At 40.1% G+C, this 1,686-nt stretch overlaps 1 protein-coding gene across 1 annotated transcript in view; it reads right to left on the reverse strand.

Moving 5' to 3' along the window:
- Nucleotides 1-10: 10 nt before the first annotated feature.
- tmem130 (transmembrane protein 130) overlaps nucleotides 11-1,686 on the reverse strand; it is a gene marked incomplete in the record, with an annotated part of 13,206 nt that continues 11,530 nt past the window's right edge. Inside the window, 1 exon segment of the mRNA XM_014019301.1 lies at nucleotides 11-473. Coding sequence (XP_013874755.1) covers nucleotides 333-473 — 141 coding nt within the window.

A 1,686-nucleotide genomic window follows, 5' to 3' on the forward strand; every position in this document is an offset into this window, starting at 1 on the left:
GGGGGGGGGGACCACAAATAGATGATTTTTTTCACAGCTTACATAAATCATGCCTGCTTCTTAAAACATGAGCTGCACTTCAGCCATTTCTCATACTGCAGCTCAATAATAGATTATCATCCACATCATGTGGCCTCTGGCTGAACACCGGTGGCAAAAGCACCATTTCAAATGATTTCAAATTRTTTCTGATAAACACCACAGCACGTTAGATCTGGTCAAGCAGATTAGTTGCAGATTACATGTTTAGGAAGGGATAGAGAAAGAGATGAAAGTTAACTCTTTTTGCATTAAAATGTAATTGTATCCAGCCTGAAGAAGCAGTGTGGTAATTAAGAGCAGCACTGAGTCCCCTGCTGGAGCATGAGCGGCACTTTCTCTCCTCTCTCCATGGTGAAGAAGTTCAAATGGATTTTGTTTTGGCTCTCAGAGGCCCGGTCCGTTAGAAACATGGCATCACTGGAGCCAGAAATCTGCATCAGACAGACAAGTACAGAAAATATCAGTAGCTTCATCAAAAATGTCCCACATGGCAAATTCTTTCTGGCCCTGTTCTGGACAACACACTGCATCGACACGGCCCAAATAACAATGACGACCCTTTGGTGGCCCAGATCTGGTTGGCCAGAGGTGGTCCATTATGGGCAACGTAAACCAAACCTTGAGCAGGCCAGCTGTGGCAGGCCATCTTAAAAACTGTACCATCATTGCCATGCCTGGCCCACTTCCTGCCAGCAGTTAGAGCTGACCCACACTTGTCTGCTGTGGGAGGCAATTACCCACTATGAAAAGCAAAATCAAATTTCAAGAGTTTCCTGAACAACTTGTTGCCAAGGTACTTTGTCACAGGTGGGCCTCTTCGTTAAAACAAAGACACAATTGAAGCAAATAAAAAAACAAAAAAAACTAGGTAAACCTTTAGAATTCATAGATGAATGTTCAAGAGGGAGCTGTGAGACAAATTATCCATAACAGGAATGGGTACCAAACAGGAGCATAAATAACCTTTAACCCAGAGGTGCCCAAAGTGGGGCCTGCGGGCCAAAATTGGCCCGCCAAACTATTTGATTTGGCCCACCAGTAGTTTTTAATTGCCTGTCATCCTCTGTAGAAACTCTGTATTTCCATGTACAGTAATTACATCCAATGGCCCAATGACTAAATAAGGGACTGTAGCACAGATAGCTGACTTTGTCACTGAATTATAATAAGATTATGAATAAAATACAAGAAACCAAAGAAGATATTTACATTAGATTTAAGCACACATGTAGATTTGAAAACTTTATAAGACTACAAATACTCATTATCAATATATGAAATGTCCCATGAGCCTTTGCTGCCTGAGCAAGTGTACAGATTAAAAACACAAACAAACAAAACATGGGCCACTGCACTGGCTCTTGGTTTAATCATAAAAAGTAAAAGCACTTTACTTAAGAAGTATTAGCATTTCCTCTTATTGCATTTGGCCCGCAGCCTTTGGGTAGATTTTCATTTTGGCCCTCTGAGGGAATAAGTTTGGGCACCCCTGGTTTAACCCCTTAATTTCAGTTCAGACTTGTATAAACTGAAGAGAACCTACTCAATTAATTAATTAATTTGTTTATTATTTTAGATTTTTATATGTGGATTATGCATCAGGATTGATATATATATATTTTAAAAATACAAGCGGTATATGTT

Source organism: Austrofundulus limnaeus, unplaced genomic scaffold, assembly GCF_001266775.1.
Source record: "Austrofundulus limnaeus strain Quisiro unplaced genomic scaffold, Austrofundulus_limnaeus-1.0 Scaffold215, whole genome shotgun sequence".
Taxonomy (NCBI): Eukaryota; Metazoa; Chordata; class Actinopteri; order Cyprinodontiformes; family Rivulidae; genus Austrofundulus; species Austrofundulus limnaeus.